This window comes from Hippoglossus stenolepis, chromosome 9 (assembly GCF_022539355.2).
Source record: "Hippoglossus stenolepis isolate QCI-W04-F060 chromosome 9, HSTE1.2, whole genome shotgun sequence".
NCBI classification, from domain to species: domain Eukaryota; kingdom Metazoa; phylum Chordata; class Actinopteri; order Pleuronectiformes; family Pleuronectidae; genus Hippoglossus; species Hippoglossus stenolepis.
The window spans coordinates 8,576,066-8,603,648 of NC_061491.1; the positions used below are offsets into that span (position 1 = coordinate 8,576,066).

Genomic DNA, 27,583 nt, shown 5'->3' on the forward strand with positions numbered 1-27,583 from the left:
AGAGGGAATACCATTACATTTCAGCAGCAACCAAATACTGCATACTTCACTTTTAGATATTACTCACATTTATTATTCACTTTTCAAGTGACCATGAATTAATCTCATCTTAATAAACAGGTTAAAGGCATTTGCCAATTAGGTTGTAGACATATTTTTCGAGTAAAAACAGTTAAACAGGGTTAGAAAAAAATCCTTGGTGCACATCAGAACTACAAAGCACAATCATTTATACCTTATTTGAGTCCTTCTGTAGAGCTCCCAGCACCAATGATGGGACACTGAACTGCAGAGAGGACCTGAAGTAGGAGCTTCTGGTTTCTCTGGGAACTACCAGCTCAGGGTGGTTACACACTCGCTGTAACTGCATCAAAACCTGAAGCACGCTGACAAAATGACCTGTCTTCAGTGCTTCCTGAGCTCTAGGGGAGGACAGACAAAAGACATGGTTATGAAAAACAGTTCACAACAACACAAAAGACGCAGTGGATAGTACCAAACGTGTACATCTACATATGCTAACCCTCGATAATACAGGTCAGTGTTTTCCCTCGGATGGAGTTGAAGCAGCGGAGGTAAAGCCCCTCCCACGCACCCAACCAAAAGAACAAACATTTGGAACAATGTCTATAGAATTACAGAAATATACAATTATTTACTATCAAAACTATGTACATGTCACAACAATCATAAATACCAAAGATAGCATATAGCTAGCAAAGAACACACAAATAAAACTTAATTGCACAAATCCTCCTTGGGGATCACACAAATAGAACACACTATTGCACACTTAAATGCTGACTTGTCTTCCTTGATGCAAAGTCATCAATCAACTGCATGGTTAATATAATCCCAGAAAGGCCACTAAGGCGTTCCTGTGACATGGTGGACCTCAGGTAGGACTTGATGAGCTTCAGCTTGGAGAATCTCCTCTCTGCTTCAGCTACAGGCTGGTTATATATTATTCTCATCGATTTCACGAAAAATGTTACAATGTCTGTGAAACTATACATTTATAGTAATATTATGAATTGTAGTTTATTTGGTAGCATATTTGGTGTGACTGATTTCACTAATTGCATTAGTACTATACAACTTTAGAGGTGCGCTATTTGATAGATTCCCCCACTCCCCCTCTCTCAGCCCCCTCCTGAGTGTGTGAGACCTCAGATTTTCTGCTTGCTGCTCACAAACTGGAAACAGGATGAACACTCTGAAAAGGTTAACGGACACACACGCTGACATGACATCATTAACATGATGTGCAAACGAGTGATAGAAAACTGATCGTGCAATTGTTGAAGTTGTTTTTTGTGAGTGTCCCGTGCCGCCCCTGGCATGAAGCCCATGTTGCCCCTACCGAGATCTGCGTTAATGGGTTCTCCTCTCTCGTGCAGCTTAAAACCAAATTGTTTTCACTTCACCTCCTTCACTGTGTGTTTTGCTCTGTGTGAGTGAGTGTGGGCGGGTCGGCCCAGGGCATGTGTATGCAGTTTTTCCCAGTAAAGATAATGTGTTAGGGCTTAAGTTGAATAATTTTTGGTGCTAGTGGTTCAGAGTTGGTACTGAACCATTCAAAATATTTGAGGAAAAACTGCATTTGATAAAAATACATGAACTCATCAACTCATTCAAATTAAGATTGAGTTGCTGTCCATTGATACATTTTTCTTCAACCTGAAGTCCCTGTGTAAGTGGTTATCATGTATTTCTCATAGCCAGTAAGCGTAAATGCAACCCTACTTTGATTACTGTGCATGCAGAGCTCCTATCTCACCCTGGTTGAGTGAGGATATCCTCATAAAGGCTCTTCTGTCTGTTGGAGAGACGGCACTTTAGGATGTGCTCGTACTTCTTGGGGAGCTGTTTTTCCACATCCCTTTTGGATCGTCTCAGGATGAACGGCTGGATCATCTACAGATAAGAGTGAAAGGATTTCATATCAAATGTGTGTTAAAGGATAGAGGGTGAGGTGAGTTAATCATGTTTATGAATATAAATGTGTTGTACTGTTTACAGTTTATTAGGCAGATGAATAAACTGGGGTTATACCCACCCTATGCAGGCGAATGACCAGTTTGTGGCAGTAGTCCTGGTTCTGGTCTGTTCCTGCCTTAACAGGGAAGTCAGAGTAGGACCTGGTGATTCCTGGTAGAAGGAAGTGGATCATGGTCCACAGCTCCTTCAGAGTATTCTGCAGAGGAGTGTTGATGAGAAGAATCCTCTGCTCACTGGAAGAATAAATACAAAATATTTCAGTTCATCAGTCGGCTGAGCCCTGTTATAAGCATCTTGTCAGAATATTAGAAAGACAGAAATTCCTGACATGGGAAATAATCTCATGAGTGAAGTTATTTGCCTAAAACCCCCCCCATATATATACGTGACTATCCGTCAGTCTTATTGTTATCCATGATCAACTTTACAGATTACAAATAAATCAAGCAATGTGAAAACTCATAATCCTGATGCTTGTGAAACCGGAATTGTTATAATCATTTTCAACCAGCTCACCTCCTGAGAGCAAAGACTGTTTCCCAGTGTTTCTCAGTCATGTTTTTAATGAGCTGCACCTCATCCAGGACCAGGTGCCTCCACCTTCTCCTGAGAAAATGACTCTGGTCTTTTATAAGCAGCTTGTAGGATGTCAGACATACATGGAAGCTGTTGGCTTCCCCCCACCACTGTAGATCAGACAATGTATGATTATTTTTAAAAGGCCTCATATATTGATATTATCATTAATATGTGTTGTTGAAATACAGCAAAAACTACCATTCTCTTGGATCTGCGCTCCCTTCCGTTGCCGAGGTACAGGAGGATCTTCAGGCCGGGGCACCAACGCTTAAACTCCACCTCCCAATTTAGCAACTTGCATGTTCTCACCACAACAAGGTGGGGTCCCCAGATGCCTGTGGACAAACATATTCACCATTAAAAAAATTATATATATATATATTCACATAAAAAAAAAATCACACATCTTTGAATGTAGTCATACCCTCTTGGCCAGCTAAGTGGGCCATGTAAGCCACTGTCTGTACAGTCTTGCCAAGACCCGTCTCATCAGCAAGAATTCCATTGAGGTGCTTCTTGTGAAGGTTTACCAGCCAGTCCACACCGATTTGCTGATACTCTCGTAGCGACCCATGAAGAAGAAAAGGAGCTTGGCTGCGGGACTAGTTAAAAAAAAGAAAGGTCAGTTAAAAAAATTACAAAATGCATCTTTTTTCTTTTATATGTGTGAATCTTACTGAGGAGGTGGTCCTGAAGCTGCCTTTAGGTAGGATGAGCTCTGTGGCTGCAGCCACTTCAGCAATGTCTCTGGCAGGTTTCCCACTCGTGCCACAGGAAGTGGCTTTGTCAGCTCCACGGTACTGATCCACGCTCAGCAGCGAGTCAATCAACACAGCTTCAGGTGGACTCCCCACAGGACTCGCCGTTTCTGGAAATGAAGGAATATTAACTATTCCACTGCCTAAAACGACTGTGAGGGTGAACATTTGAACAATTACATTTTTTGATGACTAACGCACCTTCGGTCTCTTCCATGTCTTCCTCATCACTAGGACTTGGACTTGGCTGAGGCCACTCAAAGTTGTCAACATAGGCACCGGCATACTGCTTCATCAAAGCATCCAGAGGAATCTCAGCTAAAAGCCAAACAGAAAAGCATTTGGGTCAGCAGAAAAACGCAAAGACAAATCATTCTGGTACTTGTATGGTATATTTAACTGAGCAGAATAAGGTTCCATCATTTAAATTAGGTTGAAACTTGTTGAGAAAATGTAATTCTATCTTGCCCAGGGATAATTTCACTGCATAAATACCAAATGTGTGTTAAGATCATTAGTTGATGATTCTCCATTATGAGCATCAGGAGCATATACCAAGTGTGTTAACCATGCATAAGATAGTGTGTTTACATACTTAAAAAAATGTATAGATAGTCAGATTTTAGGTTATTGTAGGCAAAAGTTCAGTGTTAAACACACAACTCTCGACCTTTCAGAGCATCAATGGTGAATTGCAATATGTCAGGATGTGAAAAGAAAATGTATCCTCCTCGATCCTGCTTTTCCACATATGCACAGAAAGTCAACATAAGGGAATAAGTACCATTTTTTGCAAGGTCAACCAGCTCTGATTTGTGGTCTGCTTCTCCTTCCATTAACTCCTGTTCCTCTATGGTGCTCACTTCATCAGGAACTGAAAAAAATGACCAGTCACAATTAATTTAGCAAAGTTAAGATAATTAACAACACAGTGCAAAATCTTTTAACATCTGTGCTAATATGTTTTTATCACCATATGACACATACCTTCTTCATCAAACAAGGACAAATTTAATTTTCTTTTCTTTGTTGATGTGGCCGCCTCCTATAAAAATAAAACATATATGAAGGGATAAATCTGAGGTGCAGTAGATGTTTGCATTGTCATTCACATTTGTGCAGCACTTACCTCTTTATCAATGTTCTCTCCAGTCGACTGACCTGGTGCTGCAAAACAATCAATTGATGTTAATACAAAATAACAAAAAAAAGAAGTTAGGTAGTTAGGTTAATGAATAATAAAGTGAAAAGTCATGATACAGCGCAAAGAAGGTCTGTTTTGCTAAGTGGGCCGTACCTTTAGCTGAGGCTTTTTTTAAGCTGAGTGTTTTGAGCCTCTTCTCGTAAATTTCAAACTGGAGTTTAATTTCCACAACCTGACAGAGACAAATACCTCATTCAGACTGATAAAAAACACATGTAATTTAAAAATCATGGCAATGTTTGATAATCCTGAAAAAAAGAGAAAAAAAAGGTATTTTACCTGCTCAATGTTGGACCAGAAGAATTCCACCTCTCTGGCAATTGTGCTAGCAATGTGACGAAGATGGAGTTCCCTTTCTTCCTTTGACCTCTCTTCACTTTTCTTCTGCTCTTGATGGTAACGGGCACATGTGCGAACAAGCTGTAACAAAGACACATGAGACAGGTTGACTTTCAACAAGATATCAATTGTAACTTGTCCCTTTGTTGTCCTTATGTGTAATTTCACATTTTTTTATTTCATCTCAGCTGTACCTTTTTAGCAGCAGCCTCTTTCCATCTTCTCTCCTGGGCAAAGTCAGCTGCCATCCACTGCATCTCCTCCAGGAGGTAGTCCCAGTGGGACTTTGGACGCATGGCTTCCACAAGCTTGGGAAGTCGACTGGCTGACCACTGGCCCTCCTTCCTTAGCTCAGAGATGCGTTGATGCACTTGACTCTCCTGAGAAATAGAAAGTGGCACGTGGCATCAATAAAAGAAATCCAGAAGAATTATCCTTATTTCAGTTTCTCCAATTAAAGTTTAAATTATTCCTTAAATATAAGGCAAAGCACAGAAGACAGATCACTGGTCATTGTCCATAACCTAATGTCAGTTATTCTTCTGTCAAATATCAAAACAAGCAACTACTAGGAAAACAATCACATAAATCAAAATCTTTACTTTCACAAAACACAACTTCAATTCGGTATTTTGTTTAAAGGCACTGAAATCTATTCAAGCCAAAAGTTTATTCAATAATCCGTTTGCAACTAAAGCGTACTTTGGTAACTCACCAGTTTAGCTTGTTCAACTTGCTTATCCTGAGAACCCTCCTGTGACGACTGCATAGTCGCTGTTTGACCAAAGCCACCTATTTTTACAGCAGATATACCATTGGTTCCAGTCAGTTTGGACTGCGTGCTTGGGTTAATGTTAGAGCCAAGAGGACGGAGAGGACTTGCAGTGTGGGGGGTTGTAACAGAGTTGGGAGTAGAGAGGGGAGCAGGAGAAATGGTTGTCATGGATATAGAGTTGGTCATTATCCTCTGAACTGGCTGGTTTGAATCTGCACCTGGTCGAGCCAGTGCCACCGTCTATCGAGAAGTGAGAAAAATACAAGTTTTAAATGGAAAAGAATGCAATATCAGCATTTAGTCACATACATACATATATATATATATATATATATAGTATTCTGATTAATTAATGTAAACTGACCGCTTGTCCTGACTGTGCTATGGCCTGGGATTGTTGCTGTTGAGGTTGCAACTGAAGATGAAGACCAGGCTGCATCTGCTGCTGCAGCTGGGCCTGGAGCTGTGTGTGGGGGTTAACTGTACCAAGGAGAGGCCCACCTGCCTGCATCTTCACCTGTGCCTGAAGCTGACCACCAGGCTGAGCTGTATTCTCCACTAACTGAGCCTGCTGAGAGAGCGTCATGGACAGGCCTGCCATTGGGAGGCCACCTTGGTGCAACCTGCTAGGCAGCTGGGGAGGCGGGGTGTGCAGGCTGGCTGCGTTCTGCACTGGAGGTCCTTTGGAATGGTCATACTGCTGCTGGTTCTGCTTCTGTCCTGCAATCTGGACCACTTGAGGAGTAGGCGGCATCCCGCCTGTACACATAGTAACCAAATTATAGGACACACACAAAGGGGTGGTAAAAAAAAGCAACAGCAAAAGAGAAAGACACTAAAAATCAAGTTGTTGATCTTGTCATCTTCAGTGTTTTGTAAATGTATTTTGTGCTCTTGATAGAATTAAAACATTTTAAATATTACTTAGTGCTCGGTAGCTTTCCCTTAATATATATTTGAGAGACCGCATTTAAACAAGACTTTTGAAGCTACTAAGTAGATAATAAAATAGTGCTTGAAATTATGAAAATGAGAGTTTGAGCTTCTGATGTTAGAGCTCCTCAGAACCTTGCCGTAATGAACTAGATGTACTGTATGAATCAACAGTAGTATACTACTTTCTGATGATCAGAGCAGAAACTAATGAAACTCATACAGCAAAATGATTACAGAAGAAATGAAATCAATGTGAGAATCTACATGTCTCTCAAATAAAATACTACTTTGATTAATGCAAAACCAAAACATTGCATCTCAAGTGTTGAGAGAATGTGGGTAAAAACATCAAAACTTATACATGCAATAAGAGAGGTTTTTAAAGAGGAAAATAGAAATGTTACAAAGGGAAATGAAATATAAGAACATCAGAAAGTAAAGAGACAGGGAGAAGAGAGGGGAAATTAAAAAATACAGAGCGGACACTCACAAAAACACTATATGTTTGGCATGCATGAAGCGATGTCATTCTAGCGGTAACCAAGGCATTTGGATGCCTCACATAGCAAGAGAGCACAGAAATGAGCAAAAGGACACACGTGGGGTCTTGCGGACAGCAGGCATGAGCGGAGCTGTGCACACTAAAGCAGCGCCTGCCTTACCTCCCTGCACGCCACACCACCTTGCCTAGAGGCCATCAACACCTGGCCCTGACACACCCACACCATCGCAATCGCAAAAACCTGTGCCGTGAACACAACTCCTCCACATGATTTCCCTCCTACTTAGACTGAGGGAAAGAAGCCAAGTCAGAACAGAATGCCATGAAATAACATGGAAGAAATTCAACCAAATGTGACCATGAGAGAAATAAAGACAATCTTGAAGATGTTTCGTATGAATAGAAGATTGATGACTTTGAATCCTCGTTGATGATGTGAGGAAGGACAATCGGACAGGGAAGGACTTGTGAAGGAATGACAATGGAAAACCAAAGGGAACCATGACACGTGGATTCATAAAATGGGAAAACAAGCACAACCCATTCGGAAGTGAATTTATTCACACAGGGTTCCCACTTTCTGTGATCCACCTCCAAATATGATGAAAATCCATCAGCACGGGAAGGTCCGTCCAGACAAAGACGACAGAAACTAACTTCGGAAAAGAAGAGATGGATAACGACGGGTGATCAATAGAAAAAACAAAAAAGGAAAATTATAAGACATGGCATCTTCCCATAGCGTGGCTACTCTTCTTCAGACTTGGATTGTCTTCTTCCCCATTTATCTTGATAGAGAGCAGGTGCTGGTAGAGCTAAAAATGAACTTCCTGTGGACTACTGAGAAATCCAGCAGATGGATGAAGATCTCTTTGTTGATGCTGATTGAAGTTTTTTGAAGATGATTGTTGTTATACATAGTTTTTTTTATCTCCCTAGTTTGAGGAGGGGGATACGTCCAGCAGCATCGAACAGAGCACAGGACGGCCTGGTAGTAGCACTCCTACCTTGCGCAGTTGGCATAAGCTGTTGGAGCGGAACGCCAGTTGATCCTAAAGGACCTACACCAGGATGCTGGAAAATCAGCCCATGGCGACCAACATCAATCCGGGACCTCTTAGCCTGATCTGGGATTCAAAACACACAATACCCTCATAACGCAAAAAAAGCACTCGGCAAAGAGCAATGACCTTCTGAAGACCTTACAGGTCACCTCTCCTTCCTTGGGTCAAGACTTCAACACAGAGCGCTAAAGGATGCCAAATATCTAAAAGCAGAAGCAATTAGAGGGAGAAAAGAAAACAAACAGAAAACAAAGCAAACAGGGAGGAAACAAAGAAACATAAGAGACAGGAGTCTGCAATCCTTGCCCTACCTGCTTGCACCATAGCCTGTTGCCTCTTAAAGGCATCCATGTCTCCTGGGTTTGTCATGGTGCCAGCAACAGATTGATGTCCCTGCAAGAACAAACTCTTAAAGCATTACTAAGAGATTACAAAAGATTTTCAACACAATTTAAGAAAGTAGCTATGGATAATTTCCAATTGATTGTGGTAAGTGCTAAAAACAAGTGTTGCCTCTATCACCTGAAACTGCTGTGGGGTGGAGAAAGCTGCAGAGACATTAGCAGGCAGTTGGGTTGCTATGGCAACTGGTGTAACTGCTTGGCCATCCTTTCCTGTACCAACCTTTACCTGAAAAGATACAGAGTTGACAGATGTACAGTATTCATGAAGTTAAATGAAGTACAACTCTCTAATTGTAAGGTTCCTATTGGATCTCTCAATAAGCGCCAGCCAGTGATACCTCATCATTAATGACCTCCGACTGCTCTTCTTCCTCCTCTTCATCTTCAAGGTCCAAGTCGTTCTGTCTCAAGTAAGTATACAAGGGAACACAGGGCTTCTTCTTAAAAGCTACGTAGTCCATCATGTTCCCTTGGAGGTGCTGCAGAAAGAAAAGCTCGATCAGATATTCTTTGAACACTTCCTTTAGGCTATCCATCTTCTTGTTGTGGTGCTCCAAGAACTGTTTCCTCAGCTGGGCAATCTCTGGTGTAGAAGGAGCAATTTCCTCTAACTTCTTGGGAACTTGCTTCTTCACGGTGCCCACAGAGATGCTGGTGGTTGCAAGTGGATTGTTGGTGATCCCCTGGGGTTGACTGGTGAGGGATGGGCTAGAAGGTGGAATGGAGGAGGGTATACTGAAAGTTGCTGTGGCAGTGGTACCGACTCCAGCTACCATACCCTGTGTTGTCTTCTCAAATATCATAGGGCGTGCCAGCTGTCCTTGAATGATACTGCTGATCTGTGGAGGTAGGTTGGAAGTGGTAATGTGACCAGGGCTTCCCAGTGTGGGGAGAACAGCACCAGTGCCCACTGGACTTTGAGGTCCAAGGTGGTGGATGGTGCCTCCAGTCTGTGAGTGAGGCTGAGAGAGACGGCGTTCCCTCACAGAGCCTGGTGCTCCTGCAGAGGCCAACTGTACCTGGCCTGGTGTGGCTGGGGCAATCTGAGCCAGTCCCGTCCCATCCTGGTAAACAAAGTGGCCACTTCCTGATGGACTGCCTAAACTGATTTGTCGCACTAACATACCAGCGTCAACAAATCGTGTTGGACTCTGTCCACAGACACCCAATGCTGCTGTGGGTGCTCCTGGTCTTGTTACTCCTTGGAGAGGGACTGGGCTGTGCTGGGTGGGGCTTTGGGGCTGCAAGGGTTGGGGCACAGGTGAGGTTACCTGGATATAGGAGGATGGTGCATGCTCAAACCTCCACTGAGGTGTAGTATGCTGGAAGCCAGGGGATGCTGGGTTCTGTATTGGGAGTGGAGTTAGGGTGATCTGCTGGTTACCAGTAACCATCTGTCCCACATTTTGTAAAGTGATGTTCATGTTCTGGCCTGTGACTGGGCTACGACTCATGATTATTTGATAATTGGGCGATTGAGGGGCTGAAGGGCTGGCAGCGGAGGAAAACGTTGTCACGGGTGATTGAGGGTGGTTAACTGTAGCTTGCTGCTGCGTCGTTGCCATGTTTGGCTGCTGCTGTTGCGGCTCCTCTGCTTCAGACCCGCTGACAGACTTGGATCTCTGGAGCTGTCGTTGCATATTCTGTGATCCACTTCCATGGTGCATTGCGTGACACTGTTACTATGTCTAAACACAATAATCTGAGAAAAGAACAAAACACACTATTAAGTGATTTTAGTCACAAACACTAGCAACATGTTGCAAGAGTACAATAGATCCATCCTGGAACCAGATTTCACATATCTTATTGATTTATGTTTTCTAATTGATTTTTCAATTAGACAGTATGACAACATAGTTACCGCCATCTATCTCTTTATCACTTAAATGCTTGCAGTGACGCTGTCAATATTTGATTAAATCTATACAATTTACTGGATTCACTTGAAACAACATTCATATCTGGTTGATATATTTGAGAAAACTAACCATGTAATGATGTAAATAAATATATCTTGATGTAAAATCAGACATATTGTGACAGAGGATTTTATACATATTACTAATAACTTGTTTGAAATTGGTAGACATGACATTTGTCAAAACGCATTAATCTTAATGCATGTACAATGAGCAAATAAGAAATATAAAGATCAGCTATTCGACAGGTAAACTTCACACTGGACACTTGGTCCATCAACATATTAAAACGTGATCGTTTAGGTGAACTAATGGTGAGTTAATGGCAAAACAAGGCAATGACAGACAGCTTTAAGCCCAGAACTTATACTATGACTAAATTACTCACAGGCTACAAGACAATATCTTTAACGTAACACTACAACAACTCATTAATGTATCTATGCATCATTTTAAGTAGGCAAGGACATTTTAAAAATCACCGACATAGTAAAAACAGATTGTTAAGTGATGTAAATAATATTGTTGATCTAATGTACCGCTGTGAATCAGACGCATTAGAAACAAAGGTGATGTATCGTTACACTAACAGTGGTGATCTTCACTTGCTATTGGCCTGTTACAGTGAATTAGAGCGTTGAGAGACAGCATGTAAACAGACCAACAGCGCTTACAGCTTAACACTGACATCATTACCTATAACCAACATGACCAGCATATAAATAACCATGACTGAATCCTCGCTTGAATTGTCATGTTTGTTACGTCGCTGACGTTAGCGTCCACTTAAAGTACAGCTCCGGGACGGTCCGCAAGATACCGCTAGCTAGCTAACAGCAATACAATAATACATTCACATGCACATTTGAGAATAATTTAGCTTATTATATTAAGGGTAATAAATACACCTAAAATCGACTACAATTGTCAAAGTATTAGCATGTGCATTAAGGCTGTCTATGCCATTTAATTAATTACAATGAACCTCTCTGCGGGACGCATGCTAACTAATGCTAACGATGTTAGCTTGTTGCTGCTAGCAGGCCAGCTACCGGTCAATATATACATTATACCACCTCAGAGATGTTACTTACAGGGAGTGGGGCTTCTGTAGTAGCGTCATAAATCCTAAGTCATATTTACAGTGAGTCACATGCTGTAACAAATGTTATTACGCGGAAAAATAAAATATCGATATTGCTAGCGGCTAGTCAATGTTTTGGAGCTAATTTCATTCAGCAACATGGCGACCGCGGCAACCTTTGATGTGACCCGGATGTCGTTCTGTCTCCAGGAAGCGGGGACACTACGAAACGATGACGTGAATGAAATCTGCAATCTGATTCATTTTGATTATATAATTTCCGATTAGTATTTAGCTTCGACTGAAAGGGTTGTGTTTGGTATGTTGTTTTCCTACTCTAAATAACAGTAATAATAATAAATACATACTGTACATTGATGAATGGATGTAAAAAGATAATACTGTTATGAATTAAATAAATTAAAAGAAAGTGGGATTAAATTGATTAACTTTAATAAAATAAAAATCTGTAAGAATGTATTAGCACTTTTAAACCTGCTGTTAATGTAACAAAACGTTGTAACAATAAAAATAAAATATAATTATTGTGTGTATTAATGTATTTATTAAACTAATTATTTGGAGGATGGGATTCATCATGAGGTGTAATGATAAGGTCATATAATATAACGCACTGATTAATAAAGCACCCTGAAACAGACTTGTCCCATCGTTTTAACAATAAATATTTATTGTCAACACAGTATGTAACAACTCCTTTTGGCAAGTTGGACTGGCTGTCATCACACAAAAGTAGAAAAGGCAATTTGATAAATTCTAACAAACTTCAGTTTTAACACCAATATTTTCACAAAATATTGAGTGTGTGATTGTAATAAACAATATAGTGTATCAGGCAGAAATCAAGTACAAATGAATCCACAATTAACTGTTTACATTCATCAAAACGTATACCTCTAAAATCAGAAGTAGCACAACTGCAAGAAAATAAAAAAGTTCACACATACACTCAAACAGCAGAATAACCAAAAATATGTGGCTTGTAGTTAATGTCACTTAAAAGTACGTAATGACCATGTACATCAGAATCCGCGAATTATTGAACCGGTTATTATAAAGCAAAAATCACACTTATTGCCACTGTCTATATGACAGTGAGACAGGTATGATTTACAGCCACTAATGTGCTGTGATGAAAAATGTACAAAAAGCAAGCACAGATTTATGTTGCTACACAGTGGCAATATTTGGTCATCTCATCCAGAATATTGACTCCTGTTTGCCGATGAACTACTACTGTACAAATAACACAAATGCCTCAAGTACCAAAAAAGACTAATCAATCTGTGTTTCAAGTACATCCATCCTTTATCTACACTGCTCATCCTTAGATCATTGCATGGTGACTGGAGCCAATGCCAGCCGACATTGGGCGAAAGGCGGGTTCAACCTACACAGGTCACAAGCTCTGATTCACATCTGTGGGCATTTTAAAGTCTTCCGTTAATCCAACTTGCATGTTTTTGGATTGTGGGAGGAAGCTGGAGAACCCGGCCTCACTTGTAGTGAGGCGACAGCGCTAACCACAGCACCACCCTGTCACCATGTTTCAAGTACAACACATTTAAAATCTGTTATTATTTCCTCCGATACTTCCATGTGCAAAACACAAAACAACACACAAATATATAAATGAACAGCATGTAACAAATCAACTACTGACAAAAATGACCTTGTCAAAGTATTCAAACAATCAATTTACACTCAAATGTGTACAAAACAGGACCTCCAGTCTTTTCTGTGCATTTATGAGAAGTTCACAGACTGGGTGTTGGGATTAGAGCAGATGCTCCAGTGGTCGTTTCCCCTAAGAAAGATCAAAGTGCTGGTGTGTACTGACAGTCCAGGAGGATTCATCTACATCGCAGGTAATGGATGAGGGAAGATAATCCAGGAGCTGTGAGTGCGGGTGTAGAGCTCGTGCCTACGGTTAAGTCTGAAGAGCAGAAAGGCGTCGTTCAATACACTGTTTACCTGCAAACAACACAGGGATAAAGAACAATTCGGATTAGAATAACATTTTGCCAAGACGTGGGTGAGTTGACAAGGCAAACCTTTTCATAAGTGTTCTGATTCGAGCATGTTAAGCTGCCACATACATTTATCTATGCTGTCGAGGTCCTTTTGCTCTGTGACGGTTCGGGACAGACCCTCCATCAGCAGAAGGGCTCTTTGGTAACGCTGGGTTGAAGCTGTGCCATAGTGGAACATCTCATCTAAAGCAGCAGACTGCACCTGAATGCAATAGAACACACACATTATACCTAAGATAAAGATACATGCTGAATATACAGTATACTTGATATAATCTGATTTGGAGTGAACATCAACATGTACTTCAGTAAGGTGAGCTCACCATGTGCACAGTGTGGCTGTAGATGAGCTTCTCTGCTGTGAGGCCATTGAAACGGTCCATGAGCTTCTGTTTGTCGAGCAAGAAAGTCTGCAGGCGATCACTGAGGCAGCGACAGTATGTCACACAGTTCTTATAGGAATCATTCAGCTTTCGGATCACTGTACAAAGGAAATCGAGAATGCAGAGACACTTTAATATTTCAATAAATATTAACTCATCCTGGTCATGAAGCAAAACAATTCTTAATGACTACCACATCAGAAATACCTGGATAGATTAAGACACTCTTTGCATTTGTAAATGCTTTGAATTTTTTTGTTTATCTAAAAGTTTTTTTCTCTCGAGTGAGTAGAAACTATGAGCGTTAAACAGAAACTCTACAAAAGGAGAGATTGATGATCACTGGTCTTACCTTGTTTGACTGTAGCAGAGGGAAGGAGTCGGTCCTGTTTGATATTCTCTTTGGCTGTGTGCAGTGCTGATGACAAAAACTCTTCAGCTTTCATGTACAATACTAACTGCTCGGCATAGCTGGAATATGCACACAAGAAATGAAAGTCATTTCCATGAAGACATGTAGAGGAAGCAAGCTACCGTACATGTTGATGAAATGCTTAAAGCTTCATGGCTCTCACCTCCATTCTCTGCTCAAAAGGCTGATCTGATCTGTGACCATGCTCTGCTCCAGAAAGGAAACATCAGAACTGCTGATGACATCCAGCCCTGGGTCTTTAGTAGAAGCCAGTTCCATGACACAGTGGGCAAAAGCCAAGATGAAGCGCAGGTCACTGAGGGCATCTGTGTGAGCTTGCTGTGAAAAGAACCAAACTGTGTTAGTATGGAATCTTTTTATGTGTGATCTAAATTGTATTATTTTATGTTCATCTGCAAATGAACGTAATGCCAGCTTCATCAGAGGGTTTATTTTGTACCTCCATTAGCGTATCTACCGCGAGCTCTGGAGGGTGAAAGACCGGACTGCTGTGTGGAGTCGCGTCCATCGCTTCACTCTCACTGTTTCTACGACCTTCTCTCTGGAGAAGGCGACTGTTAAGAAGCCAGGCTGAGTTGATGTAGGAGGGAGAACCTGTGTTTAAGACAAATACAGGTTAACAGCTGAAATCATTATAGGAGTAACAGATTGCACATTTGAGGACTATAATAATTACCTAAAATGTTTTTTTATTTTTCTTTAGAACAGTAGACTGTAACTTATATCTACAAAAAACTGCTTTTCCTTTACCTGACCAACCTTCAAGTGGTTTACTGCAAATTTACCAGGTTAACAAAGTCACTCAGTGTTTGTGTGGTGCTTTAGACGTTAAAAATGTAATTATTACACCTCATTAATTTTCACAAGTGGTCTAAATGAACTTAAACTAGAGAGAAACACACTTAATAAAACCACAGCCTCATTGGATCACTCATAACTGTAAAATAATTAATTAAGTGACTTCTCAAAAACCTCCTACAACACAATCAGTCACCTCAATATTTGGTCAATGTTCAGGTAGTTAGGGCACCAACCTGAGAGCATCTTTGACACCCTGGTATCAGGAGGAGTGTTTCCTTTGGATGGAGAACCGATAGTGAAGACTGCAATAGGTGGGCTGTCGGAGCATTGAAAGCCTCTATTATAACCAGTAGGTGGAGCTGTAGGAACAAAAAAAAGATGGTCAAGACCTCCTTAAAAATGTAGTCCAGTTGAACTGCAGCCAAGTAAATACCATGGTCATAGCAGGAGGTACCTTAAAGGGAGGGTGAACTATCCTTTTAAAATTGGTGCTTTATAACTACTGCATACTATCACCTTACTGACACAACTATGAGAGTTAATTCACAGTATGTGTTGATTTATTTGTCAGTGGGAGCCTTCCCTGTGCATGACTTCAGAATTTACAAGACTAGCTATTAATCATTTACTGGCGAACAGAGACAAACACTATCAGAGGAAACAGGGCAGGTCTCTTTGTTTTTTAACTTTGCACTGGTACCTGTTGTTTCCATGCTTTTCTCACTGTTGAGGCTCTCGTCACTTCCCTCCTCAGCTCCGAACGCCGCCTTCAGCAGCAGATCTGACATCCTGCCTGTGCTCAGGTCTCTGGACATTCAATACAACCACAGACACCATCATGAGCATTTAATAATTGATCAGACACCATTCAGTATATGTGACATCTCTAGGTGCCAGGTGGCATGAGGGTCTCACATATATGTGGATTATTTACACAAACAAATTCCCATTCCCTTCCATCCCCAATTTCTTTGCAGGATGTTATTATACACCTACATCAATAATTGTTATATATATATATGATATTATAATGATATTATAATGTTCTCACCTTTTAAATGGGTAGTTTTTATTGGTAGATTTCCTGCTGTGTTTGGTCTGAGGAGAAGCAGATGGGTCGAATGACTGAAGGTCTGGGACCGTCGTGATCCTGTCTAGCAGTCTCGACTGAACCTGTTGATCAAAAGCAAAAGTTCAGAAACCGGATTTAATCAGAAACATGTATGGTTAGGTGATGTTTGATTTAAGAACAAGCTTTTTATATGTATTTATTTGCTTTTATGTAAAGTCATCTTCTTTTTTTTCATCGTTATTGTTCATATTTGTAGTAACTGCTTTACGTGGTGCTGACCTCTTATTGCTTTTATCTATTAAATGTTTTTTATCAGTGTAAATGCAATCTTGCCATTGCCCCTGAGTATCATGTGTCTGCTTTGTCTGTCAAAGCACCTTGTAAACCTTGTTTAAATTTAAAGGTACAATATAATTAAAGTTATTAACATTCTTAACCCTTATACAAAGTATAAAGAATAAATCACCATTCAGTTTTTCGATTCTCAAGAAATGGAAAAGAAACTATTGTGCCTGACATGATGGTGTGTAGGTTATAAAACTTTTATTCTGTAATAATAATAACAATAACAATAACAACAAATAAATAATACTAATAATTATAATATCAATGTTTTAGAAGTTGACCTTGGGAGCAAAGGCGCCAGGTGAGCCAGTGAACTGTCCAGTCCTCGTGCTGAGTGGGAGAGTCGGCTCTGAGCTCTTTGGGGTGGTTCCCACTAGAATACAGAGGGTTGGAGATATTAAATTGTTAGCATACCCAATGAATTATACCAAAAGAGTGTTAACTGCTCTGAAAAATAATAACACTAACGCTGAATGAATCAAGCTTAGGCATGTTCACTGGTTATTGTCAAAAGGCCTAAATAAAAGAAGATGAGTCAGGCAGAGGGAATGTGGATACACAGAAAATCAAATACAAACACTTAACCACAAGACTACTCTGGGAATGTAATGAACAAGACATAAATCAGGTGGTGGAGTTTTTGTCAACGCCCAAGAAGCAGCAATTGACACCACATTGACAAATTCTTATGGAGTGTGTCGGGCTGCAGACGTGTGACCAACATAGTTGCGGTAAAAGAAACGTCCTGTAGATCAGAGGTTACACAACTTCAGAATCGATTACGTGATGTAATTTAGGTTGATTAATGATTAATAATGACGTCAGCAGCTGCTTGACGTCACAGATTAGGAAAGATAAACTAGTTCACTTGTCTGTAAAAGCCCAGAAACAGACAGGTTAAACAATAGCTGGTGAAGATGCCTACCTAGAGGTGAGCCCTGTTGAGGGTGAGCTACTCCAGTTGCCAGTCTTGGGGAGTTAACGACAAATCCTGTACCAGCCGCTCTACAGCCTCCAAACTGTGCACAGCTTTCACCGCTGCTGCCTGCACTGGATGGTGTGACCCTGGATGATATGAGATATATAGTTAGACGAAGGCAGAAGAGAGTTGCAAGACACTGAGGTAGAGTAGGTGCAGAGGTAAATCAGCTAAGAGGCTGTACTGTACATGCCTGTTGGAGCCATGGAAGGCAACAGGCTGCAGGTTCTGCTCCATGCGCTGGTAGTTTAGGATCTGTGTTGGGACGGGAATGGGCACAGAGGCGCTGCACTTACGGTCAACCAATTCAACAGGCTTGCTAAGTGGATGAAAGAGAGAGCCCAGGGATCAGACACAGAGGAACGAGCAGTTAGGAGGGTTTTTGGTGGTTTTCTAGCTCAGAGGAAAACAGTAGTGGAAATTAGTAAGAGCAAATTCACATGTTATTAAAGCACCATTGATCATAAAGAACATTGAATACATAAACTGAGTGATTCTCTTACCCAACAGGCTTAGAGGGGGTGTTGAGAGGAGTCTTTCCTGCAGGCCTGGGGCCTCGCTCAGCTCCGACTGGGCTCCTGGAGAGAATGTTAAATAATGTGTTTGCTCTAGTAAATCTGTGTGATATATCAGGCATAATTATATATATATATATATATATATAATCAGTTTATATTAATACATCTAGCAGTCCAATAGTTCTATGTTGTTTATGTGCAACTCACCCACTGTATATAAGGCAACTTTCGACTGGTAAGCCAACATCCAGTTCACATGTGTACTCACCTACAAGCAGTGAAACAGAAAGTCAAAATTGATGAAAAGAAAACATTGGTGTAATAAGAAAAACAGGTGTCTATACAGTGAGGGTAAGTGGACGTACTGGGAAACTGGTCAGGCACCAGGACGTAGTCCTCTGTGTATGACGAGGTGGTCAGACTGTCCTGATCGGCTGTTTCTTTCGGCAGGAGGAAGTCAGCTGTGTTTTGTGTAGGGGAGTACCTCGCTTTAGACTTGAGTTGTTGGATCTCTCCATCGGAATGCTAAGATCACGTAAGATAAAGGAATTTTTGATCAGGTTTAACTCTGAGAAATTCACATCTTTACCCAAGTTAGTTTTGTTCTATGAGTCCATAAGAAAAAGCAGTATGTACTTGAGGTGAGGCCATTTGGGACGTGGAGGAGCTGCTTGAAGAACTGCCCAGGCCTGAGATGGGGCAGGAGAACATGGGAGCAGGCGAACCTGTCAAAATAAGATGTTGTGTTAGGAGACTGGCTATAGCACCTATGTTTATACATAGATAGATACTTAAATAAACCAGAAAATAGTACATACATTTCTTTGAGGAGGAGCTCGTCTCCAGGAAAGGATGGTGGAAAAACTCATCTGCACATGTAAAGCACATGTATATGTAAAAGAAGCTTTATAAATCAAATGATGAAACAGGGTTCTGAATTTGAGAAGGCAGGGCCTTACCAAAGCTGATCCGCTCTTTGTGGTTCCTCTTCAAGAGCCCCAACAGGAGGTGTCTTAGGTGACGAGAAGTCTCCTTTGGGATGCTGGGAAAATACAAAGGTTTCCCATTTAGATTAATAACACTGTTATTAAAATAAATACTGGAAAAAACACCGAAGAACAAACATGTCCAAGATGTATGAGAGTCTTTACACAGTGTGACGCACAGTATGTGTTTCCTAGATACGGATATTTTCAACTTGCTGCTTCAGTGTGTTTTTGTGATTTTGTCGCGGATACATCTGGTTTTAAAAGAAATAATATTTAGGTCAGTGGTTTTTCAGAAGCTCAGAGTGAGCTCTAAAAATGTGAATTGTTAATTTAATTTATGGTTTCAGTGCAAAACCTCAGGGCATCATGACACTCCGAGTCGGCAGAGATGGTGAGTGTGTGTGTGTGTGTGCCTGGGTTGAGCTATATGGGTCATGTGGAAAATGATAGCCGTGCAAGCCACAAACTGGCAGCTCGGAGCAGGTTATATATAGAATGACAGGAAAACAACAAACCATGTCTGCTCACACAGGCAGGGTCCGACTTATCACCCGGCTTTATCACTGCAGAAGATAAGCATGGCTCCGAGCCATATACAGGCTGATAAAGTGCACCATGAAAACAGTGACAAACAAGCCATGAATCTCTTTGAACACTTTCCATGTTCAGCTCATACACATCAGAGCTCCAGTGTTGAAAATGACTGTAAATAGTCAAGTTAACTGATTGGAAAGCAACTTGTATTTATTAATATCACAAGAGAGGCAGTTCACATTACAAATGAACACCTCATATAGATATATACCATAAGTAGGACACCACATTCAGATCGGTCATGTTTGGTGTCTGTATCATTGCCTTCCACACTGGGACTATATTTAGTAATGGTATGGATTTATTTACAGTAGCTAGCTATGTGTGCATGGGTGAGTGTGTGTAAGCCTATGCTTTGTAAGCTATCCATGTGCATGTGAACATCATTAACGTCACTAAACTGAGCAGGTGTCCCTGTAAAGCCTGTTTACACTCCTCTTCCTGAGTGTATTGAGCATTAGAGCCTGACTGATATATCTGTTGGGCGATAAAAAGTGACCGATATAAACCTTTCACTCAAACTACTTGGGCTCTATTGTGTACGTACATTGATTATGCTGTGTGTTGGTGGGTGCACTCACCTGGGTAACAAGGTCCTGTTGGTTTCATAAAAAAGACGGAGCTCCTGTGGAGTGCTTGCCTATAAACGTACACACACACACACACACACACACACAAAAGATGAGTTTAACTTGTAAACATGTGCAAATTAAAGCACCCTCACAAACAGGCATTTGAATCAATAAATACATGAAAGTGAAATGTTTGTCTATCTACTTGCCTGCATCATTACAAATATAAAAAAAACTATTCGTGCCAAAGTGTATAGGATCTGAACATACACAACATGTGGGTGTTTGATGATCCCACTCGGGACAAAGTGGAATACTGGGATATGCCAGTGAAAGCCAGCTCAGTAAACATCATCATCAACATCATCATCATCAGCTAACCTCACTCTGACCTTTGGACTTATCTCAACTCACTAACCTGCCTGGCAGAAATAGAAGTCAATCTTCCCTATCATTCTCAGGGAAACACATTCAAGGAAATGCAACATAAATAACCTCAACAGGTACAAAATGCAAACAAAAACATGTGTTCCGTCTTTAACTGCTAATACATGGGAATAGAAGGAATTTCCCAGTAAAAAAAAAAAAGGAAGAAGAAAAAATAAATAAATCATGGCTCAGGCAATCTGCAAATAACAGTTCAACAGTTTCATCTGAGCAGCCACATGAATAGCAGAAACTAATACCCAGTATTGTGAAACAGTATTAACTCTGGGTTCAGTGAAATGGCTCACAGCCATTTCCACATGCCCCAGTCTGTAAACAAGGCTCTTTCCTAACAAGTAGTCAAGCTGTTCCAACACTTTCCAATGAACAACACTGGATATGAGGGAGAGTGTCATCCAGCAGGCAGGTGGTTTTGAGGATCATGTTGTTTCTCTGTGTTGTGAAAGGGATGTATCATGTCAAGTGTTGTCTTCACAACAATGAGTCGGCCCTCTCTAAAAACTAAAGCAAAACAACTAAATGAGCATTTGTAATTATGTGAGGAACCGCAGCAAACACCTATTTACATAAACACCTAAAATGACTGATGCTAAATGTATTGGTTTTAAGTGCCACTCACATGAAATGGTGCCTTTCCAGTCAGACACTGGTACACAATGGTACCTATGCTCCACAAATCAGCTTTGGCATCGTAGTTCTGGGACATGATGACCTCAGGAGCCTGGGTCCAGAAAAACAAACAGGTAAGAGACATGGTGACTTAACACTGTGTTGGCACAGGACACCAGAGTACGAGAGCTTTAATACGCACCATGTACATGGGGGAGCCACACAGAGTGGCTGCCATAGTGTTCGTCTGGAGGTGACGTGCAAACCCAAAGTCAGCTGAAGGGTGAGAGACATGAAGTGAGGGATGGAGAGTAGTGTCTCTGTGCATTTGGGTGCATTGATGCGTGCTGTGATGTCATTACCTATCTTAATGTTGATGGAGCTGGACCTGCGGCCCTCTGGGTGGCAGAGTAAGATGTTCTGGGGCTTGAGGTCTCTATGGAGGATGTCTTTGCTCTGCAGGGTATTCATGGCCTGAGCGATCTGCTGCAGGAACACGCGGATGGTGTCCTCACTCAACGTGCCCTTGGCTGTGGGTCAGAGGGATGAAATACATAAGAACAGTCAGCATGGCAGTATATAGAAGGGTTATTATATTGCAACTTACTCTCATATTAATAAACAATGTATTAGTGCTATTATCTAAGTAAATAAATTATGATTTAGTCATCAATAGAATACACAATTAATGACATATGCTCATCAAACGTTACCACAGCTAAATGTAAACAACGTGTTTATTAGTGTTATATTATTTATTTTGTCTGACCAACAATAAAAATCCAACTAGTTAAACTGGTTATTCCATCAGCAGGCAAGTTAGTTATTTAGTTAGTTTATTACTCGTGATAAAAGGGAACCAATTAGTTATGATGTATTAAGATGTCTGACAATGGTTTGATTGTTTTAAGCACAAATGCACATATTTTCGCCCATTACTGCATCTCAGTTTTTTTTTACCTTTTCAGTCTATTAAGTAATTAAGCTACATATTTTTTTATTTTAAAATATATATATATTATATTTGAGTATGTCTATTTGAGCTTTGGGACAAATAATAATTAATATCAATATCATAATATTTAAGGACCAAATAATGAATTCAGAAAAGGATTATGATTATTATTTAGATTCATAATAATGAAAATGTTTGTTAGTTGCAGCCTTTGACTTTAAAAACAAGATTTTATTTATTTGTTCGCACACTCTCAGTTTACTTGTGTTAACCTGATTCTCCGAGTAGCGCGAGTGAGGTATTACTGAAGACGTTCTCAATGTGAGACACGAAAACAATTCTCTGAAAGTGTATGTGATCTGAGGAGGAGACGCACACCTCTAACTACTGCGTCGGTCTTCTTGGAAGAGAAGTCTGTTTATGATGATGCTTCATTTGGAAAAACATGTCTTCGCTGTCTGACATGCTGGCGACCCTCTCCTCCCTCATACGCCCAGTGTTTGTGGCAGCAGTGTTTTTCCACCGGGAGCACACGGGATAAGTGGGTGACAGATGGGTGAGGTCATTTCGGTGCTCCGTGAACCTTGCCAAGTGTGACTGAGTGTTGTGCTGTAAATAACTGGATGCGTCGTCTGAGCAGAGGCACAGAATGACCCAATCTACAGAAGAAGAGATGCTGGCATGATGGCAGCCGACCCTCACACCACATCAGCCATTCAATAGAAACACCTACACCAATGAGGTATATTTAGCCTGGAAGAAATAAATCCCACACCTCCCCCTGCATCATCATTTTTTTAAAACAGGGTTTGAAACTTGAGGTGGGGCAAATCTTCAGCGGTGCAGTCCAGTGAGAAAGGAATCATCTGAGAATTCAAACACTACACCAAAAAAAGGGCAACATTCTTCATAATCAGTGGGAAAAACCGAACAAACTTGATTCCAGGTCAAGACGTGGGGTTTAGCTTTATCTGGGTCAAGTACCTCTGAGTATTAGGGATCGGACTTGTTGCAAACTGAAACCTGAATTCTGTCATTGTACTGGCAAAATCCTATTATTCATTCAAAACACTGGAAAAGCTACGGCAAGCCTCTTAAAAGCCACACTGACCAGCCAGTACAGTAAGCTGCTCCAAATGTGTTTACTACTGTTTCAACACTGAGGAGTGGTGTCAGTGTCCGCCTTTATGCTTGGACCACAGGTGGAATGGAAAGTTTTCACTGGGGAGAGATGTGGACTATAATAAGGTCTATGTGACGTAGCAAACTTACAGTGAAGGTACTCAGCCAGGTCGCCTCCATTACAGTACTGAAAAGACAGAGAGGAAACGTCTTTATAGAAGCTTTGATTTTGTCCCTTTAATAGCAAATGTGATTTAAACCATCCATTACTAATGCAACTCACCTCCATGACAAGATACACACATCCTCCCATTTCCTGTTAATAACGTGAAATAGACACGATCAGCGTAGTAGTAACTGACATACACTCAATGATAAATAGCAGATTAAAATGGCTTGAACAATAATAAATACATTACTTGTAACCAATGATAAATCAATGTCAGTGCCCCCACGTTACACAACAGGTGACATCGGGTCGTTGCTTAAACTCTGAGTTGGCCTGTCACCAGCAGAGCTTCTAGAAATCCTGGGGGCCCCCTCCCTCCCTGACAGCAGCTAACTCAGGTGTCGGAAACTTTACCCCAACAGGATCCTTGCGTGTTAGCATTGGAAATATCGACAGAGCAGCGAGGTGAGACAGGGGGGGTTCGGGGTGTGAGAAGTTTAGAGTGTCAGCCCCACCTGACTTGAAAGGAAAGTGGGGGAGCAGGTCGAATCCTATTTGGACGAGTCGATAGTAAGGGCTGATATGAGCCTTTCACAGACATATCAGTATCGGTTTAGGATGTGACTTTGTGTTTACATTTTAGACAAAAGCTATTATTGTCTAAGTAATTAATTTGATAATTAGTTCTATATATTTGGTTGCATTTGGGTTTTCTTATTAATTATAGTTATGTATAATAAAGTTTATGTTTTAATATAAACTGTATAATATCTGTAAAAAAGCTGCACTGACATTTCCTTGTCATAAGGATTTGATAACAGCTTTTTAGGAATCATTGGCCGATGTATCGGTCTGGGAATTTTTTTTCCCACCCTAACATCAGTATCGGCATCGGCCTCCAAAACTCCATATCAGGTGGAGCGAGTAAGCTCTGAGTGTCGGAGTGAAACTTATTGACCGTTTACCACTATGGTACTACGGTATAAAAACACCTTATGGTGATTACCATGGAACCAGAGAACAGAGAAGCACAGGTTATGTAGATACCAGGTGAATAAGCACCATCTCTAATTGTAGTCATAATCCTTGATGTGTTGTCGGTGTCTGCTGGGAGACCAGCCTCTGTTCTGAGAGCCATTGTTTAACCGGCTGCCATCTGTCAGAAAAGGTAATCCCACGTCTGACTGTCTGGCAGGTGACGGTAAGGTGAGAGGAAAACAAACTCACCACACAAATGGTTAACGACCTGAGTGACGTGTGACTTGTTTTAAAGTGTATGATCTAAGGGGATACGAGTAAAACACATTACAGAGATTTACATTTAAATTTAGGATAAACCAATGCAATCTTTAAGAATAGAGAAAACTTCCATTCAACACTACCGTTGCAGTTGAGGCCTGTCAGCTCTGCGAAAAACTACAACATCCAGCAGCCGTATCTGCACAGCATGATCAGATGTCAACATTTGCAGCATGAGGCTGCACAGTGTGTGTATTCCTATGTAGTTACAGCAGACGTGTCTGATCTGAGAGGAGAGATTCTTACCTGATAGTCAAGCAGACTGACAATATTTTCATGTTTGAGCTCCTGGAAGAGGTGGGAAAATAACATTTCAGTAAACAGTGAGCACAGAGAGACACAGTATGAATGGAAGCATTAAAAAGTGTTATTACCTTTAATATCTTGATTTCTTTATCAAGAAGAGACTTTGATTTGGCCAGATTCTTCTTGTTAATGCACTTCACAGCAACCTCCCAGTCCCGTTTCTGAAATACAGTTGTTTTATTCATAATCAGATACATCAATAAACACACACACCTAACTTTGTCTGGGATACAAAAGTTACCTCTTTGTGTCTTCCCTTGAACACAACAGCGAAGGCACCGTGGCCAATCAGGTCTTTCCTGCTGAACTCAAAGCTCCCAACAGACTCCATCACGAACAATGATCACACACAAACACGAGAAAATAAACAGACGCGTTCACGAGCAGCTTCAGCAGCTTGAGTTTCCAACGACAACAGACGCACAGTCCCACCACGCGTCTCTCGTGCCGGTTAATCCCATTTCTTTGATTAAAAGACGTGAGCAGGTTCACAATCGATGACAATCGTTGACATCATAAGGAAGTTTCCGTCAAGACAAAAAGTTAAAACAACCTGCGCACAAATAAAAACAATGAATGAAAAGAAAATATAATCGAGCCGCTGCGTTTGTTTAAGGATAAAAAAAAGTCTCTGACGCTTCTGTGGAGCTGACACAGGTCTAAACAGCGGCAGCTGCTAAACGCTGTTAGTGTTCAGAGGCTGAGCTCAGATATTATTGTCTTCCTCGTGTGTCTTCCTCATGCGTCTTCCTCAGTCTTCCTCCCCTTTCCACCATCTGCTCCACGGCTTCATCTCCACAAGCGCATGCGCAAACCGCCAGGCAGCTGTTGGACCGTGGTGCCTTCAGGGACACCTCGTACAGTCACTATTCAATGTTAGAATTTGGCTTTCAATGTTTTTTCTTTTTTGTCTTTTTCTCTCACTGTGATTGTAAATGTCAATGTAGTCACCCTACACTTAAAACTATGTAAAGAAAGAACCATTTCAAAGGTAATATGGCTGGTGTTTCTATTTGGGAGTGCATGACTAACAATTTATTTTAATGTCTTGTGTGTCTGACCCATAGAGTATTTTAAAAGTTAGGGTTAGGGTTAGGGTTAGGATGGGTTAAAAATAAGATAAGATAAGATAAGATACAACTTTTCTGACCCCACACTGGGGAAATTCACTTGTATGCACAAATACTCAATTTAAACCAAGTTCACAAATCTTAATAATAATAATAATAATAATAATAATAATAATAATAATAATAATAATAATAATTGTTTAATGTCTCCATATCTGTCACTTCAAATTAACTTCAAATTAACTTTTGTAGTCTGCATTTTCCTTTGTACTAAAAATAAACCGTAAGTAATGATATAATTCACACAATGTAATTGTAACATCATAGACTAAATATAAAGATGGACGACATGACAGCTCCCAAAGTAAAAGCCTCTTTATCACCACTTGGTGACTGGCTGCAATATAGGTCGATTGCCACCTCCATGTTAATAGATGAGAGATAGACCAACCTAAAACATCTAAGTACACGTCAAATACATTTTTCTCAAAGATGGTTTCTGTCTTTTTAGGTAGTTCTCATCACAATGATGTATGTTCAAATGTTAATTCTTCCAATATTTTTGGTTTTACCTGTTGATATCATGACGTGCGACGTCATCATTGACAGCTAAGACTGTCTCATGATTGGTCAAAGGCGTATATCAATAGGACCTTGCTACCAAGGCTCCATCCCCCAATCGCTACTGCGCAAACTCTGGCTCCAAATGTGCAAGATGGTGCCATTCATATCTGAGGTACACTCAACAAAAGTATAAATGCAACACTTACATTTTTCACCAGTTAAAGTCAAAGATCTGAGATTTCCTTTGTGTATTTCTCTCAAATTTTAACAACAGGGTGAGCACCTCATATTTGCAATGGTCACAATACAAGGCCACTCTAAAATGTGCAGTTAATGCAACACAAAGCCACAGATGCCACAAGTTTTGTGGGAGCATGCAATTGGCATGCTAACTGTCAGAATGTCCACCAGAGCTGTTGCCTGTGAACTGAATGTTCATTTCCCTTCCATAAGTCACCTCCAATGGCTCCAACCGGCCTCACAACGTGTAACCACGCCAGCCCTGGACCGCCACACTCTGCGTCTTCACCTGAGAGATCATCTGAGATCAGCCACCCAGACAGCTGATTGGGCAAATGCTCAACTTCAATGGCGTATTGCACTTTGGAGAAGTGTTCTCTTCACAGATAAATCCCAGTTTACACTGTGTCAGGCAGATGGCAGACAGCAGGTAAGGTGTCCGGTGGGCGAGCGGTTTGCTGATGTCAATGATGTCAACAGAATGGCCTATGGTG

At 40.9% G+C, this 27,583-nt stretch overlaps 2 protein-coding genes across 8 annotated transcripts in view; both read right to left on the reverse strand.

Moving 5' to 3' along the window:
- Positions 1-11,771, reverse strand: part of ep400 (E1A binding protein p400) — a 28,648-nt gene extending 16,877 nt beyond the window's left edge. For 5 of the 7 annotated variants that reach the window (XM_035165912.2, XM_035165909.2, XM_035165908.2 and 2 more), the window contains exons 1-20: positions 11,579-11,770; positions 8,901-10,264; positions 8,681-8,788; positions 8,470-8,551; positions 6,021-6,415; positions 5,597-5,896; positions 5,076-5,261; positions 4,822-4,962; positions 4,636-4,714; positions 4,468-4,505; positions 4,326-4,383; positions 4,123-4,212; positions 3,540-3,656; positions 3,258-3,448; positions 3,005-3,182; positions 2,779-2,915; positions 2,518-2,687; positions 2,060-2,234; positions 1,781-1,917; positions 236-422 (exon numbers count right to left, since the gene is read on the reverse strand). In XM_035165912.2, coding sequence (XP_035021803.2) covers positions 236-422; positions 1,781-1,917; positions 2,060-2,234; positions 2,518-2,687; positions 2,779-2,915; positions 3,005-3,182; positions 3,258-3,448; positions 3,540-3,656; positions 4,123-4,212; positions 4,326-4,383; positions 4,468-4,505; positions 4,636-4,714; positions 4,822-4,962; positions 5,076-5,261; positions 5,597-5,896; positions 6,021-6,415; positions 8,470-8,551; positions 8,681-8,788; positions 8,901-10,229 — 4,098 coding nt within the window. In that variant the 5' untranslated portion in view covers positions 10,230-10,264; positions 11,579-11,770. Of the gene's footprint in view, positions 1-235; positions 423-1,780; positions 1,918-2,059; positions 2,235-2,517; positions 2,688-2,778; positions 2,916-3,004; positions 3,183-3,257; positions 3,449-3,539; positions 3,657-4,122; positions 4,213-4,325; positions 4,384-4,467; positions 4,506-4,635; positions 4,715-4,821; positions 4,963-5,075; positions 5,262-5,596; positions 5,897-6,020; positions 6,416-8,101; positions 8,446-8,469; positions 8,552-8,680; positions 8,789-8,900; positions 10,265-11,578 lie in introns of those variants that run through there. The other 2 variants (XM_035165906.2, XM_035165913.2) reach the window with 2 other exon arrangements.
- Positions 11,772-12,238: 467 nt separating this feature from the next.
- On the reverse strand, positions 12,239-26,003 carry ulk1a (unc-51 like autophagy activating kinase 1a). Its single transcript, XM_047341327.1, has 27 exons — positions 25,457-26,003; positions 25,284-25,376; positions 25,156-25,197; positions 23,725-23,757; positions 23,592-23,628; positions 21,727-21,894; positions 21,567-21,640; positions 21,375-21,476; positions 20,318-20,376; positions 19,113-19,195; positions 18,972-19,022; positions 18,790-18,878; positions 18,519-18,678; positions 18,361-18,421; positions 18,139-18,213; positions 17,829-17,954; positions 17,582-17,721; positions 16,938-17,029; positions 16,291-16,412; positions 15,940-16,046; positions 15,473-15,598; positions 14,878-15,032; positions 14,581-14,756; positions 14,358-14,476; positions 13,946-14,103; positions 13,689-13,824; positions 12,239-13,563 (listed from the first exon to the last, which is right to left on the reverse strand). Exons 1-27 carry the CDS (start codon positions 25,544-25,546, stop codon positions 13,520-13,522), a joined length of 2,718 nt encoding a protein of 905 aa, XP_047197283.1. The 5' UTR covers positions 25,547-26,003; the 3' UTR covers positions 12,239-13,519.
- Between the last annotated feature and the right edge of the window lie 1,580 nt (positions 26,004-27,583).

What these genes read in the sequence shown, in the direction of transcription:
- ulk1a (XM_047341327.1), bottom strand. Translation starts at nt 25,546, where the DNA reads ATGGAGTCTGTTGGGAGCTTTGAGTTCAGCAGGAAAGACCTGATTGGC. An exon ending in TCAAGGGAAGACACAAAGAG is followed by an intron (nt 25,377 to 25,456) that starts GTAACTTTTGTA and finishes ACTGTATTTCAG; the next exon opens with AAACGGGACTGGGAGGTTGC. An exon ending in ACAGCCACACTGTGCACATG is followed by an intron (nt 13,825 to 13,945) that starts GTGAGCTCACCT and finishes TATTGCATTCAG; the next exon opens with GTGCAGTCTGCTGCTTTAGA.